The 16,569-nt window shown below is 36.6% G+C and overlaps 2 protein-coding genes across 6 annotated transcripts in view; both read right to left on the bottom strand.

The window, feature by feature from the left end:
* The window catches only part of LOC128682636 (uncharacterized protein), a 34,187-nt gene extending 29,642 nt beyond the window's left edge, over nucleotides 1-4,545 (bottom strand). For 3 of the 4 annotated variants that reach the window (XM_053767510.2, XM_053767512.2, XM_053767511.2), the window contains exons 1-2: nucleotides 4,242-4,544; nucleotides 2,859-2,953 (exon numbers count right to left, since the gene is read on the bottom strand). In XM_053767510.2, coding sequence (XP_053623485.1) covers nucleotides 2,859-2,935 — 77 coding nt within the window. In that variant the 5' untranslated portion in view covers nucleotides 2,936-2,953; nucleotides 4,242-4,544. Of the gene's footprint in view, nucleotides 1-2,858; nucleotides 2,954-4,241 lie in introns of all 4 variants that reach the window. The other variant, XM_053767513.2, reaches the window with a different exon arrangement.
* A 3,419-nt stretch (nucleotides 4,546-7,964) lies between these two features.
* On the bottom strand, nucleotides 7,965-16,383 carry LOC128682638 (sodium channel protein Nach-like). 2 transcript variants are annotated; one of them, XM_053767516.2, is made up of 9 exons: nucleotides 16,357-16,383; nucleotides 15,245-15,477; nucleotides 14,139-14,339; nucleotides 13,221-13,437; nucleotides 12,367-12,543; nucleotides 10,345-10,437; nucleotides 9,786-9,881; nucleotides 9,065-9,155; nucleotides 7,965-8,485 (listed from the first exon to the last, which is right to left on the bottom strand). In XM_053767516.2, exons 2-9 carry the CDS (start codon nucleotides 15,445-15,447, stop codon nucleotides 8,331-8,333), a joined length of 1,233 nt encoding a protein of 410 aa, XP_053623491.1. In that variant the 5' UTR covers nucleotides 15,448-15,477; nucleotides 16,357-16,383; the 3' UTR covers nucleotides 7,965-8,330. The 2 variants fall into 2 exon arrangements, with proteins under 2 accessions (XP_053623491.1, XP_053623489.1); XM_053767514.2 differs by lacking the exon at nucleotides 16,357-16,383 and having other exon boundaries at nucleotides 15,245-15,668.
* Between the last annotated feature and the right edge of the window lie 186 nt (nucleotides 16,384-16,569).

The raw sequence follows: 16,569 nt of genomic DNA, 5'->3' as shown, positions 1-16,569 counted from the left end.
ATTTTTTGACGTCAATAAGTGATGTATATCATCCTGAATTGAATAAAGAATTTTGAATTTGAATTTGAATTTGAACAACTTGTGCGTTTCCGCCTTGGAATACGGCTGGATGTCGTACAAGGCGATCTGGGAATACATTGACAGATGAGTATTAATATTTACTAGCTTTTTCTCGCGTTTACTTCATACTTCCGACATTACCTTATTATAGTCAATATCTCGGGTTCTAAGCAACGTATCACGATGTAACCTATACCAGATTTTAGGTTCGACCATCCGCTATACAACTGTGGAAACCGCATCTAATTCCATCCAGTAGATATTGCGCGATGCGCGAACAAATGCCACGCGTGATGCGTCTCTTTAAATGTCGTCTCTTACTTTTTGCCAACACGTTATTTCCAACAAATTAAGCATTATTTTTCACTCTAACCCCGGGCTTCACGGCGCCACAGATCAGAATGCAACCAAGAATACGCGAGAAGAATTTTAGATAATCAACCGCCCTTTATATAGGCCAAGGAGATTTATGTTGGTGTTATATTTAAATGCCGCACGCTGACATCGAAATAACTCGTTTTGCTTGTACAGTCAGTGTTGTAAATTCAGTGGTAACTCAAAATGTAAAATTGGTTGGTATTGTTGATCGAAGGTATAATATATAACCTACTAGTTGCGCCCCGGGGCTTCGCTCCCGTGGGAGTTTCGGATTAAATATGTTATTCCAGGTTACATTCTACCCGTGTACCAAATTTCATAACAATCAGTCCAGTAGATTTTTCGTGAAAGAGTAACAACAACATAGATAGAAAACACATCCACACAAACTCGCATTTATATATGTTCTTTGATGCCTGTATTTTGTGTCCCACTGCTGGGGAAAGGCCTCCCGTTCTGTCTTCCAAAGATCTCTATCCTGAGCCATTTGTTGTCAACCACGCCGAAACTAGTCTATAATATTAGTAACTCTCAAACTAACGTGGAATCTAGTAGTAAAAGTTGGGCCTGTTGGTTTTTCTTTATGTGTCATTAATTTGTATTGACAGTTTCTGCTCGGGAATTGACAATAAAATCGTACTCAAAAAGTCTGTACTATTTAGATCCGTAATAAAGTTCTGATTAAATGAATTCAATTGATAAATTGATAACATGTATCGATAAAGATTGCATGTTACTAAATTAGAATACGATAATGTAGCTAAACCGTGGTGAAGCAGGACTTTGATGATTATCATACTTACCTGATTATATCGTGTTATCTTGGGATATCTTAAGATTTGACGATAATTTCACCAAAGATATTATAATCGTTTTTAATTCTTAAAAGAGGGATATATATATCATTTCAGACTGCGACAATTCAGATCAAATTTCGGATTCAAAATAATTTATTCAAATTTGGATAATGATTAAAGTAATTCTACTGCCGGCTTCCAAAGCGCAGGTGTAGGAGAAGCGGCGCAACAAACTTCACCGCAGCCTTTTCTCCAAGGACGTCAATTAACAAATGTAGGTCTTATACATAGTATATTAAAAATTAAGAGGACGAATTAACATCATTATTGAAAATGTCAAAATTTAAATAAATAAAAAAAAAGTTGTATTTTCAATAAAATTGTCAGAAGCTCAGAAAATGATAAACAAAACACGAAGCTGACTGTACGTCGCTCGCGCGAGACCCATAGGTCTATTTCGAAACGGAGTCACGTTTTTCCACACGTGGTCTCGCATTTTTAGAACCGATTTGACGACAATAATTAGTTTTTTCTTTAAAGATAAAAAACTAACTGAACATTTTATAATGGTATTTTCCTTTTGAGAACTGACACCCTGAAAATATTATTTTTGAGATAAGCTATATTTCATTTACGTGACAAAAGAAAACAGAGGGCGAAGTGCGGCTTAGAATTTCACTTCTCACCATCGAATCGATTGGAAATGAGACGCAGCGAACCAATCACATTGCGCCACTGTGACGCAACGACAGCCACACTGCAATGTGATTAGATCGGTTGCGTCTCACTTCGAATCGATTCGATGGTGAGAAGTGAAATGCTAACCCGTACTTCGCCCTCAGGATACATCCAAACTTCCCAACTATTATAAATGCGAAAGTAAGTTTGTTTGTTACCTCTTCACGCATTATCTACTGCACCGATTGTTATAATTTGGTACACGGGTAGAAATTAAAAGAAATAAATAACGCATAGGGTACTTTTTATCCCGAAATTCCAAAGGGAGCGAAGCCCCGGGGCGCAGCTAGTATATCTTTTTACAAAGTCGCAAGTAAAGTCCCAGCGTTACCAGACTTCCCGATTTTGGCGGGACGTCCTGATTTTTGATTCAGAATTTACTGTCCCGCTTTTCGGATTTACATAAGGAAAAAGAAAACTCGACATCATAAATCTATAATAAAATTTAGCTTATTGTTGTTTTATTAAAAATATGAAAAAAAAACTATTATATATTTCCGGGTTTTTTTTCTATTACGTCCCGCGTTTGACGAAACAAACGCATATTTTTACTCATTAGAGTTCAAAATCCCGCTTTGCAAAAAAATTGTGAGTTATTAAAAAAAAAAAAACAAGACAAACGACAAGATTTTAGCGAGTAGTTTTGTTTTTACACGGAATTATTATAGGTATTAAGTACTACGGCGGAGTACCTACTCATTCCATGTGTTTTTATAGGTAAGTACGTCTTCTATATGCATTATACATGTTTGTGTAAATTTTGTTTTATATCCATCGTATTTATACTGCTGAGCAAGGCTGCACCCCAACATGATGTAAAGTGGTGACCACAGCCAATGGACGCCTCCAACACCAATTAGGTACTACGAGTTCCTGTCTACTTACACTAAGGCAACCAAATAAGGATGGAGTTTCGTGTTCCCAGGCTCGTCGTGTGCTATAAGATCACTGGTGACCGCCATTTTGAAATGTCATTTGTTCTGAAAAAAAAAAAAGAGATATTTTTTTAAATAATAGAACTGTCGAATATTGTGCACAGAGATCAACAACAAATAAAATTGTGCTTTTTTATCGTTCAATATTCTTTAATTTTTTATGCTTATTGTGTAGTGAGTATGTATTTAAAGGTTAAGGTAAGTTGTCTCTTGAAATATGACATGAAAAATTGTGTACCTATAAATTGCCTAAATGTAAAATTAAATCTTTGTTTTTCTATTCGTACCTATTCTTCTTGAAGTTAGAAGCACCATGTGTGGGTTAACTTTCATAACGGTAAAATATATGTCAAAGTCATGTCAGATGCCTTTAGGCGACTTGAATAAAATCTGAAAAACTAACAAACTACTGTTCACGCGGGCAAATGCATCGATTAATAATTTACTCGTTTTTGTTTGCGGCTTCGTCCGCGTGAGGCGAGTGTGCCTGCGTTTCAACTCTAACACTACATACCTACTGCATCAAGAATCAAAGAAAACATAGAAAGTCAATAAGGTCGTAATTCGCATGCACTCATATATGGTCACCTAAGTAACAAATCCTAGGTGTTCACTTCGGATTTTAGTCATAAACAGATATAGGTACTAAATATATTTATTTAATCGGTTAGTTCATGTCTACACACGCAGATATCTTCCATCGTATAGAATAAAAGGATGACGTCACTGAAAAGGGATTCAATTGTGAATTTGCGACGCAAATTAAATTATGTTTACAGAATGAAAACTATAAAGGGATATTGTCACGGATTGTTGTGTTTTGACAAGGAAATTGCTTTTTTTTTATTTTGTTCGTTCGCTGCGTCAATAATTGCATTCATTTCATTCTGTATGGGACATTTTCACATGAGGTACCTACTTGATCACATTAAAGTTTTTCAAGAGTTTAGAGATATGAAACGAAAATGTTTAAAAAAATATAATTTAATGTCACTTGTAATTGTTAAAGTACATAAAAATCCATGGAAAAATATTATTGTTTTACTACATACACATGTAGTTTACTATTATTTTATAGCTTTTATTGAAATGATGGCATTTTGTGTTTGTTATGTCACACTGACATCACCCTGTCATGTCATACAGTTCCTAAATTATCGTTATTTGAGATATTTACTTAAAGTACCTATCAGTTTAAATTTTATGCTACAATTTTTTTCTTTTATTCGATAAAAACTAGATAGCAAGGCTGTGTTATCATTGAATTTTTTTGCCATTTATATTTTTGAAATTATAAATTGTGTGAATAAATAATTAGTAAGTGTTTATTTACCTCTAAGTATTAAGAATCCATTCAGCCTTGGCCATAATTACATCAGCGATTAACAAACTAGCTCACTGTAGACACAAAAACTTTATATACATCAATAATTTGCAATAAATTAATTATATTATTAGTTTTAAACAGTTCATAAACGTATGTACTTAATAACTTTTTAATTATTTTCTCTAAGTCACATCACTAGGTAATATCACGGCGACGCGGATTTAAAAAGTTTGGGCACTTATTTTGAAAATGGAACGCGGCAATGGCGACCGACCACGCCGCGGTTTCGCGCCACACTATTTTCATTTGATTTTCTGTGCACACTATTATCTTTGTATCAATCAATGACCCTTATATCTACGTCTTAAGATATAAATTGCCCTAAACGAGGCTAAAGCCCAATTACGACACATAACTCCGCTATCAGTTGGCAGACTTAACAATACGTTCATAAAAATCCTTAACGCCTTGAATTAAGGTTTATTTTTATTTGAATCAAGTTTACTGAAAAGCTTGTTTTACTATATCTCACACAAAACAAAGTTAATTTTGCAGCTGTTAGTGGGCTCGTTGGTTTGTTGGTTAACGAGTTGTAAAGTTGTAGAAGCGTAGAAAATAAGTTTGTTTTTAGTGTCCACTGTCCATTGTCAATACTCGGTCTACTTTTGCTTGTTTGAATTTGCAGACTTGGTATTTGAAAACAATTGAGTGATATTGTCATAAAAAAGACAATAGGCTATGTCATTACACAAAAAGACGTTTCAGACGTAATCAGAAGTTTCGTGCTTAGCTACGTGCCCAATTCGCAAATTGGCACCATACAGTCTCAAATGGATTCATGCGCAGAATGGCTAATTCACAAAACACAAACTGGACTAATTCTCAAAAGGAGCATTTCGCAAAAAGGTTAACTTTAACATTTTATGCTTTTTTTTTTTCAAACAATCCACGCAGATTGAGTTTTAAATTTTTGACTTTTGATATTATCACAAAAATAATTCTAAATCTGCCGTTGCAGGTCAAAAACAGGTATAATTGGGAAGAAAAAGAAAATATTTTGACCAATCTATATTTTATTGTATGACGTACGATAGGTGATAGGTAAGGATAGGTTTACACGATTTTTTTTTAAAGAACATAGGTATCTACTTACATACAAGTACATTTTAATTTTGTCAGAATCGTTCTCGTGGGATGGAATGGAAATTGAAATATTTATTTGCATTCTAATTCTCGGTTGGATTTGAAGCTGTTACGCCCATAGCCCAGAGTTCGCGGGAAAAGACAAAAGTAGCTATCGAACGAACATAGCTTTTTTTTAAGATATTAATCTCAATCGCGACGTCACGTCAGAGTATAAGGAGGGTTAGGACGAGTTCAAAAACGTGTGATTTTATTTTTGTCACGTCTTGGAAAGCACTGTCATTATCATAGTATTTTTTTCCTTCGGCCTTCGAATAACAAAACACAAATTTGTCATCTACGTTAAAGTCACACAATGTTCATCAGAAAGAATTTGGAAACAATTGATATTCAAATAACTAAGAATTTTGTAAGTGTAAGTAAGACATGGGCAAATGGGGGAGAAAAATCGATATATATATATCGTATCGATATTTTTCAAATGTATAGATAAATATTGACTAAAAATATCGATATGTTGATGATATATCGATATTTTCTACTCAATAAGCGATTATCTATAAAAATTGTCAAAATATTCGAAATTTAAAGAAACTAAACCCATACAGTCTACTGCCTTCCTACCCATTTACTAAATTTAAGAAATCATATTGGTGAAATACATGATGTGACGCATACGAAGACAGCAGAGCTTTAAAAACTATGTAGATTTTGATATGAATTTTATATCTGAAAATAAATATCGAAAGTCGATATATCGTCGATAAAAAAAATCGATATTTTAATATATCGATATTTTTTGCCCATCCCTATAAGTAGGTAGCTAGTCTAGAATCTGTAGCCTCCTAGCGTGCCACCGGAAGCTGAGGTGGTCGACGAGCTGGCGCACGAGGAACAGCGCCGTCTCCACCACCGTCAGCACGCTCGCGCCCACGAACAGCGCCGTCGTGCCGCCCAGAGATGCTGTTGGTACCAGTTTGATAACCATGAATTCATAAAGCATATCTATTTATTTTATTATTATACTAGATGTCGCCCGGGGCGTCGCTCCAGTGGGAATTTTGAGCTAAAATATAGCCTATAGCAATCTTGGTTAATAGTACCTTTCTAATTGTGAAAGAATTTTTGAAATTGGTTGGGGTAGTTTCGGAGATTATTCAAATAATTTATTCAGAAATTAGACCTTCACAGGCACTTTTTCACGTCAATTTTTATATTAAATAGTATTTTCTCACAGGCTTACTAACTACTGGAACTGGTGTTAAGAACACTTGTCCTGGTAAGGCAGTGGCGTAGGCTCGAGTCCAGTTCGATTTCAGGGGTAAATACTATAAAACATGTAACACCACATTGCGTTCACACAATTTCTTTTTTTTTTTTTTACTTGATGCGTATACGATATGGGAAAATGAGACAGCAAGAGTTCTGGCAACGTTTGCTAGTGTTTGTGTGATTCGTGGTGGGGCTTTCAGAACTGTTTCAACCCAAATTATCTTTCCATGATGCTTTACTGGAATGCTTTTAGCTTTAAGTTACCATTTTACACATGTTACATAAGTACTTGAACATATTTTTTGTCTACAATTAGTTGTTGGCCGCGAACCTATATACCTCGCGAACACAATAAATTATTGATGAGTTTTTATTTACAAAATTGTGAATATTTCAAACACGACTTAACCCCACGAACATTTTGACGATTACTACGATGCCCCACGAACATAAAAATTCAATTAAAAAGATCCTACATACCTTTGAAATTTCATCAAAATCAGACCAACACGGTTCGAAAGTTATTGCGTTGCAAACATATTTTTGCCCCATATTGACTTGTAGCTACAAGTCGCTTCGCTCGCTCGATCAAATATTTTGGGTAGATTGATGTGCTGGGAGGCTACTAAACATAAAATAGGTACTATTACGCCCACATGTTGTCTCTTTAGTTTACATGATGCGTGTACGATATTGGAAGAACAGACCGCATGTGGACATTAATAACGTGCTACGTATTTATATGTTGCGCGATAGGTCTTATGAAATGAAAAGAAAAGGTGTAATCGCACCAAACAGATCCTCCAGGGTGAAGATCACGTCTCTGTGCAGCCGGAACTTGGGAGGCAGCAGATTGATGCGCAGCGATGACTCGCTGACACCGCCAGCGCCCTCGTATGTCCCATTCATGTTGGTTAAAAAAATATATTCTTTAATTTTTTTTTTGTGTCACCACCTCTTTACAGCTTGGCGGGAAATGTTATGTGGCGTGGACGCGGAAACGGGTGACTTGTGCCCGGCAAAGAACGGGATACATGACAAGCTTAAAAAAGCCAAACAAAAACAGCTCTCTTCAAAATCACTAAAAATAAATTTAAATTTAAATTAAGTTAAATAAAGTTAAATTTACTTTTTTACATGAAAATATGATTGTATTCCTGTCCAATCGTTTTTCATTTCACGTCTTCGTCAATTTAAAGTCCTGTCATTCTACGACTTTGACATTTTCAGGTTTTGACAGTCAACGTCAAATAAAATTTGATATCAAAATATATTTTGTTTTAAAGTAGGCTTGAAACTATTTTTTTTTTGTAAAAGAGACTTGACCTATCCCACCTTTTTTCTTTTTTGTTCTATCATCAATGATAAAAATTTCTTTACTTAGTCGGATTCCTCATGGCTGAGGGTTGTTGTCATTAGGTACGTGGAATGATACACAATAAATTTTTCGGCACTATTTATGGACCGGTTTGCCATTGCCTTCTCCATTTCACACACAAGTTAATAATCAATCAGAGTTCAGGTTTCCTCACGTTGTTTCCCTTCACCGGAAGCAAGCGGTGGTCGATGAAAACTACTATACATGAGTCAAATTGGTATATACAAACTCATGTGGCACGAGTAGGATTCGAACCTGGGGTCTTAATTAACCAATACACCACCACCGCTTCTGTTGTATACTCACCGAATAAACACTTTTTTCGTATGAGAATAATAGTTGAGTTCGTTGCACTGTGGCATACACGAGCACTTGGCGAGATTCTTGGGAAGGTTAATGAGAATCTCCACGTTCCTCCCGATACACGCCATTCCTTGCGCGTCGCATATTGGGCCATCTTAAATTATAGAAATTACTGTAAAATCGATATAAATTGAGCGAGCCAGCGAGGTCTACCAGTCAACTTGGGACAAAAGTATTTTTGTTTGTTTGTTATGTATGTTTGTATCGCGATAACTTTGGTCAGATTTTGATGAAATTCAAAAGGTATGTAGGAGTTATCAATAGAATTTTCAAGTTACGTGGGGCAACAAAATCGCTAAGTCGTTTTTCAAATATTCACTTGGCGACCTCGGTGGCGCAGTGGTAAAGTGCTTGCCCCTGAACCGAGAGGTCCCTGGTTCGATCCCCGGTCGGGTCATGATGGAAAATGATCTATTTCTGATTGGCCCGGGACTTGGATGTTTTTCTATATATGTATTTGTTATAAAATATAGTATCGTTGAGTTAGTATCCCGTGACACAAGTCTCGAACTTACTTTGGGGCTAGCTCAATCTGTGTAGATTTGTCCTAATATATTTATTTATTTATTTAAATATTCACTATTTTGTAAAAAATATTGTGTCCGCAAGGTCTAAGTTCGCAGAGAACAACTAGTTATAATATTAATGTACTTAATAACGTTGATAAGCTCACCTCCTTTCACATAGAAGTACGGCCGACAGCCACAGAACATCATAGCCATTCGGTTGCGGCAATGCAGCTGACACAGACCGAAACTATAAGCCTGAAATACAATTACATCACTTTTTTTGTGATTACGGGGTAGACATAGCCGGGGATTATAGCGGAAAGTCATTACGAAGTTATACGAAGACCATCGGGCGAAGTGCGGGTTTGCATTCCACTTCTAACTATCGAATCGATTCGAAGTGAGACGCAGCGAACCAATCATATTGCGCCATTGTGGCGCAACGACAGCCACACTGCAATTTAATTGGTTCGCTGCGTCACACTTCGATTCGATTCGATGGTAAGAAGTGACATGTTGTTTTTGATAAATAATTATGATACAATAAGGGAAATATCATTTTTCATAGCTGTATCTGATAATTAACAAGTTTATTAGGCAAATCATATAAAAAATACCCCCGACTTTCAATATTCATTTCGCTACAACTTTTGAACAGCCGAACAGATTTTAAACAAACATACTTATGTCGTGATTTCTTATTTTTGTTAGTATTTTTAATAATTATATTACGTCCTTGGAGAAAAGGCCGCGGTGAAGTTTGTTGCGCCGCTTCTTCTTCACTTGCGCTTTGGAAGCCGGCAGTAGACTTAGTTTAACTAATTTTTGACGTCAATAAGTGATGTATATCAATGAAATTGAATTTGAAAAAAAAATTAAGATTACCTTAATGTTATTACTGATCCACTCATCTGGATACCGGCAGCGGCGTTGTTCCGGCCGGAGATGCTTCACGCTCGGCGCTGCTTCGATTTCAACTGCCTGAGGGGTTACCATCAACTCTTAACGCGACCCACTTTACGACCTAAACTGATCATGTTATACATGAATTGAATTGAAAGTTACCTTGAAGTCACATCCCATTTAACCTTATTAAATGGTATGTCTGCTTCATAGTCGTATTCCTCATGGCTGACGGTTGTGGTTGAATGAAACATACGTAACAACTTGGCATTATTAATGGAGTGGTTTGCCATTGCCTTCTCCATTTCACACACAAGTTAATAATCAACACAAGTGTTCAGGTTTCCTCACGATGTTTTTCCTTCACCGGAAGCAAGTGGTGGTCGATGAAAACTACTCTACATGAGTCAGATTGGTATACAAACTCTGGGACCTTTCGACCCACAGGCCATCCACGATCTTAACCATTACACCACCACCGCTTCCAACCAAATGGTCTGTGCTCGAAGTGAAAAAGTACGAAGTTTTAACATCAAGTTACCTTGAAGTCTAGTATCATCTCCTCCCCCGACGTCACCTCCCCTGTGGGGTTGGATATCGATGTGGAGATCTCGAACGGCGAGTGTATAAAGAACTGGAATACATATTAACTTAAAATATTGAACGCACGATAAGCTACCTACCGTAATCACGGTTTTTTTTTTCTTAATTCGTAGAACGCACCAATTAAACAACCAATGAGGTTGTTTACAAAAATATTGGACGAAGGAACCGCCATTAGACCACGATTATATTAATTCTTTGAGTGTCGATTGGCAAATCTACAACGCTCCTAGTTTTAAATTTTCGCGTTGCATTGTTATATTAAACTGCAGGTATATATATAAACTTGGGAAATTATTAAAATAAAACCATCAAAATTAGTTTGCACTTCTTTTAGAATAATAAAACTACTTAATTCCAACGAAAAAGTACAGTTCTTTAGAGTTGAAAAACTGCATTTAAAAACCTGTTTTTTTTCCCGTTGTTAATGGTTTTTAATTAGTACAAATACAATATATTTAACAAAAAATCCTTTGCGGTACACTAAAAGACAATATTATGTATTATTTTCTCTAAAATATTAAATGAAATAAATACAAAGGTAATTTACCTAATTGTTCTTTTGCAATTTGGTGTTCCGAAATTGTCAAATTATTAACAAAAAATACAGTTCACCAGAAGAAGAGTTTAATCTTTTAATATTTGCCTTTTGTTTTATTATATTAGTCTTCTTGAATCTATTATATATTTATCCATTGTCCTATAACAACAACCTTTACGCTTGTCTGTATGTTTATATATTTCTTCTATATCTTTTTATTCTAATATTTTATTTTTTTGTTGTCTAATTATTTAATACTGTTAAGTTTAGTGCACCCTCTTAGTTTACTTGTGTCTCTTTCCATCCAAAGGTTGGCTGGAAGAAATTGCATTAGCGATAAGTCCGCCTTTGCACTAATTATGTTTGAATATCTTGTTGTAACTGTACTCCTTTGTGAATAAAGAGTTTATCTATCTATCTATCTAAATTTGATAGAATTGTTCTAAAAATATGTGGCTAAAAACACAAAAATATTGAATTTTCGTCTAAGATTTACTGCAAAAAAGGTATACATATGCGCGTTTAATACCTGTCATTTAATAATTCTGTATTGGGTGCTGAAAATATATTCTTGTCAGAACGAAGCCGCTTAGATGGCTTCATCGCAAGCTGGCATCAAGTCAGCTCGAGTACCAGGTGTGTGGACACTCGGGACAGGCGAGGAGATGAGCCATCGATTGTGTGGAGAATCGTAATCGCACATGTTAGAGACTGGTGAAGGATACCGACCTAGCCAGGCTATCTTTGCACCGACCCACTTGATTGCAGTCTATTATTTCTTCTTATCCTTACATATTAAAGATGCAATCTTTATTGCACCAAAAGCGACATTTACAAAAAAGAACCATAGAAAAATAACCTAAAAGGCACAAAGGCGGACTTATCGCTATAAAGCAATTTCTACCGCGTCTGTTTGTTCACGATAAACTAAAAAAATACTGCACGGATTTTCATGCGGTTTTCACCAATAAATAGAGTGATTCCCGAGGAAGATTTAGGGGTATAACCCGGGACGAGCCGTTATTATAATCTAAGATATCTATATACTAAGGAGATCTGTCTATTTTCAAATTAAATTAAAAAATAAACAGTCTCGGCTCCGGTCGATATTGAAGAACTTCGACGAATTAAACATTTCAGATTCAAATCATCAATTCAGAAATTAGACCTCCACAGGCACTTTTTCACGTCAATTTTAATATATATAATAGTTATTTCTCACAAGCTACAAACTACTGACATTTCGGAACGACCGCTGCCGAGAAGAAATGCCGAAAGAAATTACAAAATAACGAAATTAAAATCAAATCATTTATTCAGAAATTAGGCCTTCACAGGCATTTTTTCACGACATATTCTAAATTAAATGATATTTACCAAAGCTACAAACTACTTAGATACTACGATTGTTAAACCCACCCTGACTGCCCTGTTCATAGCGTCGATCCTGACGAAGCACTGGCTGCTATGGTAATGACACCTGAGCAGCTGGTCGTTGTGCCAATTCGCGTCCTGAAGGATGAACTGGAACTCCGCGTAGTGGGAGTTGAAGGTCATGCACATACCTACTTCCGTCATCACCGGAGCCCAGTACACCTGAATTTACAAGCTCTTAAGGCTTCTGTCGCGTTGTTTCCCACGGGAACAGTTATTTTTCCGGGATGAAAGGTGTCCTTTTCCATACTTCAAACGATTATGCAAAAGATTGGTTAAAGAGGTAACAAACTTACTTTGGCATTTATAATATTAGTTAAGATGCGAAATTAAGTTACCTCTTCCCGCTCTATATGCTCAACCAATATTCTTGAAATGTTGCACACATATAGTTTGATGTACGCAGAAGGACATAGGGTCCCTTTTATCCCGGAAAGATAACTGCTCCGGTGGGAAATTCACGCGGACAAAGCCGACGTAAAGATCTAGTTAGTATACATAAACAAGTTTTTTACAAAAATGTAAATTTTGTCAAAAGCTTATATGTCGTCAGAGAGATCTTTCGGCGTTTAACGCCTGACAAAAATCCCACGTCCGTGCTGTAAACTGTTGAAGAGTTCCCTCATTTTGGAGTTGGTGCGGGCTGCACCAAAACAGGTCATGCATTGTCACGGAAACCGAAGCGACGTGGTAAATTTCAACTCTGTAGGACAACTGGATGTGGAAGAAATCTGAATTGCTTACAGATTTGATTACACGGCAACGGGACAGGTGAAACTAGATAAAAGCATGTAGAATAGTATTGATCATAGATTTCAGTCAGATTTTCATTGATTGACCTCCTTGGTGACATCCGATATCATGACCTTGAGCAGCATCGTGGGATGGACCGCCAGTACCAGCTGCATGAGGTCCACATCAAGTAGGCTGTCGTCGTTCTGGTACTTCCAGAAGTTCTGCAAGTTTGTGCGGAAGGACACGTCCGTGACCAGCTCCAGGAATCCGTAGTAGTATTCGTAACGTTCTGGATCAGTTTCCTCTGTCACGTTCCAGTTCCTGAAGGAGAAAACATGTCTAGTTTACTGGCAATCTATACAGGGTCACTGGTATCTAACGCATAACCTTGCAAAGGCGCATAAGGTACATTAGAGACTAACATCTTTTGTTCTACGACTTTTGTCTAAACGTACACTTAATGAATACAAAAATTTTCCTTTTTTTAGTTTTGGTAACATATACTATAGCGGGGCGAAGTGTGAGAACTCCCGTGGAAATTTTGAGATAAAATATAGACTATAGCAAACTTGGATAATGTACCTTTCTAATGGCGAATGAATTTTTGATATTAGTTCGGTATTGTCGGAGATAACTTGCCTCAAACATTATAACTAACTCACAAAGTCATAAACTCACAAACGCTTACCACTTTATAATAATAGTATAGACTAGCTTTGGCCCGCGGTTTCACCCGCGTAACTTTCGCACGGGAACGGTTATTTTTCCGGGATGAAAGATACACTATGTCCTTTCTCAAAAGAACAATGTTTGAGTAGATTGAGCATGAAGAGGTAACAAATAAATAAACAAACTTGCTTTCGCATTTATAATATTAGTTCGGATTTGTATAAAAAACACGTATAAACAATTATAAGACGGTATATGTATGTATGTGAAGAGAAAGACGAACTCAAAACATTTTCTACAATTTTCACTCGTATGTTCTATCGCTGTCCTGGAGTTAAGTAAAGATTGCTTGCATTTCAATGATCTCCTTCGCCTTAACCGGCTCCAGCCTGTCCACGAAGCAGGCGGTTACCGCCGGGAACATGGTCCAGAAGTTCCTGTAGTCCCGCTGCAGCGACACCACCACTGGCTCGGAGTTGTACCGCGAGAGTTGGCTCAGCGCGCAATACACGGCGCCACCGAACGCGCTCACTGTCAGCACGAACCATAGGAACCTGGACACACCATTGAAAACGTCCAAAGATATAGATTACTAGCTGCGCCCCGGGGCTTCGCATTTGTGGTATTTTCGGGATAAATAATACACTATATGTTATTCCAGGTTATATACCCGTGTACCAAATTTCATAATAATCCGTCCAGTAGATTTTGCGTGAAAGAGTAACAAACATACACACACACACACATCCTCACAAACTTTCGCATTTATAATATTAGTAGGATGGGTGCATTTGATACGTGATACTACTAGATTTAGCCCGCGGCTTCGTCCGCTAAGTTTAAGAATAATTATTTTTACGGGATGAAAGGTATGAGGTATGCCCCACATAATGTCTTAGTTAATTGCATTCATTTGGTGTACATACATTTTAATCCTAATTCTAACTAATATTCTCTATCTGACGACCTCGGTGGCGCAGTGGTAAGGTTCTAGCCACTGAACCGAGAGGTCCCGGGTTCGATCCCCGGTCGGGTCATGATGGAAATTGATCTTTTTCTGATTGTCCCGGGTCTTGGATGTTTATCTATATATGTATTTGTTATAAAATATAGTATCGTTAAGTTAGTATCCCATAACACAAGTCTCGAACTTACTTTGGGGCTAGCTCAATCTGTGTGATTTGTCCTAATATATTTATTTATTATTTATTTATTTATTTATTAATATTATAAATCCGAAAGTCAGTTTATTGTTACCTCTCATTGTTACCCCTCACGCTCTATCTACTCGACCAATCTTCTTGAAATTTTGCATACATGTAGTTTGAAGTATGGTGAAGGACATAGGGTACCTTTCATCCCGGAAAAATAACTGTTCCCGCGGGAAATTGACGCGAGTGAAGCCGCGGCCAAAAAACTAGTTTATAATATTAGGAGAAGAACGGTAAAATTTTAATACCTTTCGAAATAGTGGACTGAGTGCTCGACCGTATGCCGGAGACCGTGTAACGTGGTTTTCTGACAAAATTCCACGTAAACGTTGTAGGCAGGAGTGAGAGACAATTTCGCAGAATCTAAACTGCTCTTCAGAGAGAGACAGCTGTACTTCGCTGGATGTTTCTTCTTCTTTTCTCTTTTATGCTTCATAATCTTCTTTGCCATTTTTTGTTAATACGAGTCTGTGTTTCAATTCTGTAAGGGATGTCAAAAAACTCACGCCGGATTCCAATACTCAAAATTCAAAATTCTTTATTCAATTCAGGATGATATACATCACTTATTCACGTCAAAAAATTACTTGAACTAAGTCTACTGCCGGCTTCCAAAGAGCAGGTGAAGAAGAAGCGGCGCAACAAACTTCACCGCAGCCTTTTCTCCGAGGACGTGGGAGGATGCTTAAGACCAATGGATAAAGTTGTGCACACAAAATAAAACTCAGATTGTAAATATAAAATCTCTAATCTGTACGCAATAATGGATAAATAATTGGTTTCCATTATATAGAAAGTCTGAAACATGAAGTTAAACAAAAATTCTATTGAAAGCCAACATTTGTCTAATGGACAATTAAATTATTATCTACTAGCGACCCGCTCCGGCTTCGCACGGGTGCAATATTATACACATAAACCTTCCTGTTGAATCACTCTATCTTATCGAAAAACTCGCATCAAAATACATTGCGTAGTTTCAAAGATCTACGCATACATTTGCATACGTTACCAATCAGCTGTTGAGGCTGTGTGTGTGTCCCTTAGTCGCCTCGTACGACATGCACGGGAGAATATGACGTGAAAAAGTGCTTGTGAAGGCCTAATTTCTGAATAAATGATTTGATTTTGATTTTGGATAAGGACTGGTCCTATTTTAGGGCGGGACCACATGCCAGGGTTTAAAGGTGACATGGTATATTGTCAATGTATTATTCAATTTCTACGTATGCTCCTAGTAGTCTGTAGCTTTGAGAATTATAATAAATAACGTCTGCATGATCATGTATTTTTTATAATTAATTTTGGTAAACTTTATGTGAAAAATTACTTAAAATGAAAATTCTTTAAAATTACCTACCGAACACCGAAATGTTTTCCAATCCAATGTATGCTAATTGCGTTTAATAAAACGTTTTTGACGTAAATATAATGTTGCCAAGTAAAGGTTCCCGTTGAATATTTTACCATGTATGCGGGAAAATTGTGTGATGATATGATAGGCCAGATTAACGTGAAATATACTGTTTTTAACTGTTACATGCTATTGTGCATATATTTAAGATAAATGTAT

This window comes from Plodia interpunctella, chromosome 30 (genome assembly GCF_027563975.2).
Source record: "Plodia interpunctella isolate USDA-ARS_2022_Savannah chromosome 30, ilPloInte3.2, whole genome shotgun sequence".
In the NCBI taxonomy this organism is placed as follows: Eukaryota; Metazoa; Arthropoda; class Insecta; order Lepidoptera; family Pyralidae; genus Plodia; species Plodia interpunctella.
The sequence above is the reverse complement of the archived record's forward strand: the minus strand, read 5'-3'. Positions and strand labels throughout refer to the sequence as shown.

What these genes read in the sequence shown, in the direction of transcription:
- LOC128682638 (XM_053767516.2), bottom strand. Translation starts at nt 15,447, where the DNA reads ATGGCAAAGAAGATTATGAAGCATAAAAGAGAAAAGAAGAAGAAACAT. An exon ending in TCAGTCCACTATTTCGAAAG is followed by an intron (nt 14,340 to 15,244) that starts GTATTAAAATTT and finishes TGGTGTGTCCAG; the next exon opens with GTTCCTATGGTTCGTGCTGA. An exon ending in AGATGATACTAGACTTCAAG is followed by an intron (nt 9,882 to 10,344) that starts GTAACTTGATGT and finishes GTAACCCCTCAG; the next exon opens with GCAGTTGAAATCGAAGCAGC.